At 33.1% G+C, this 1,533-nt stretch overlaps 1 protein-coding gene across 1 annotated transcript; it reads left to right on the top strand.

Moving 5' to 3' along the window:
- Positions 1–790: 790 nt before the first annotated feature.
- On the top strand, positions 791–1,279 carry LOC113327916 (uncharacterized mitochondrial protein AtMg00810-like). Its single transcript, XM_026575030.1, has one exon. The coding sequence runs from the start codon at positions 791–793 to the stop codon at positions 1,277–1,279; it is 489 nt and encodes a 162-aa protein (XP_026430815.1).
- The last annotated feature ends 254 nt before the right edge of the window (positions 1,280–1,533 follow it).

The following is a 1,533-nucleotide window of genomic DNA, read 5'->3' as shown; positions in this document are numbered from 1 at the left end:
AACAGAAGCAACGCCACAACAAGAAACTACAAGACCAAGAAGAAAATATATTATACCTGCCAGGTTGAATGATTAGGTTTTATCAAAAGATAATGAAGATACTGATGATGATATAGTGAACTTTGCATTATTTGGAGATTGTGATCCTGTATCTTATGAAGAAGCTTCTAAAGAACAAGGTTGGATACAAGCCATGAATGAAGAATTGAAGTCAATTGAGAAGAATAATACTTGGGAACTTACTACACTTCCACCAAATAAGAAACCCATTGGTGTTAAGTGGGTGTACATAACAAAATACAAGTGAAATGGTGAAGTAGACAGACTTAAATCAAGATTAGTTGCTAAGGGATATAAACAAAAACAAGGAGTAGATTATGAAGAAGTATTTGCACCAGTTGCAAGAATTGATACAATAATAATGATAATTGCTTTAGCTGCACAGAAGTAATGGAAGATATTTCAAATGGATGTGAAATCAACATTCTTGAATGAAGTATTGGAAGAAGAAGTTTATGTTGAACAACCAGCAGGTTACATTATGGAGCGGAAGGAGAATGAAGTATACAATCTAAACAAAGCTTTGTATGGTTTGAAACAAGCACCAAGAGTTTGGTATACAAGAATAGATTCTTATTTCATTAAGAAAGGGTTTAAAAGATGTCCACATGAACATACTTTATATTTGAAAGCTGATACTCTTGGAAATCATATTATAATATGTTTGTATGTAGATGATCTTATTTTCATTGGAAATATTTATGAGATGATTAATGAATTCAGGGAGGATATGGTGAAGGAGTTTGAGATGACAAATCTTGGTTTAATGTCATACTTTCTTGGAATAGAAGTACAACAAACTGAAAGAGGAATTTTTATCAATCAACAAAGATATGCAGAAGGAATATTAAAGTGTTTCAAGACGGATAATTGCAATCCAATCTTAACACCAGTAGAGGAGAGATTGAAGTTGACAAGAGAAGGGTCAGGAGAACTTGTGAAATCAACAGACTTTAAAGGTCTTTTTGGATGTCTAAGATATTTGACTGCTACAAGACCTGATATCATGTATGCAGTTGGATTGGTTAGTAGGTTTATGGAAGAACCTAGAAAATCACATTTACAAGATGCAAAACGTATTTTGAGATATGTTAGAGGAACAACTAGCTTGGGAATTATCTATAATGTTTCAGAATACCCAAAATTAATTGGATTTACTGATAGTGATTGGGCTGGTGATACAGAAGGAAGAAAGAGCACTTCGGGTTATGGATTTTAGTTAGGAACTGGTTTTTTCTCTTGGTCATCAAAGAAGCAACAAGTTGGTGATTTGTCTACAACAAAAGATGAATATATAGCTGCTAGCAATTGTGTTACAAAAGTTGTGTGGTTGAGAATGATGCCGAAGGCATTGTTTCAAGAACAGAAAACTCCTACAACAATAGTTTGTGATAACAAGTCTACAATTTCATTAACTAAGAATCATGTGCTTCATGGAAGAAGTAAGCACATTGATATTAAGTTTCATTACAT

This window comes from Papaver somniferum, unplaced genomic scaffold (assembly GCF_003573695.1).
Source record: "Papaver somniferum cultivar HN1 unplaced genomic scaffold, ASM357369v1 unplaced-scaffold_107, whole genome shotgun sequence".
NCBI lineage: Eukaryota > Viridiplantae > Streptophyta > Magnoliopsida > Ranunculales > Papaveraceae > Papaver > Papaver somniferum.
The sequence above is the reverse complement of the archived record's forward strand: the minus strand, read 5'-3'. Positions and strand labels throughout refer to the sequence as shown.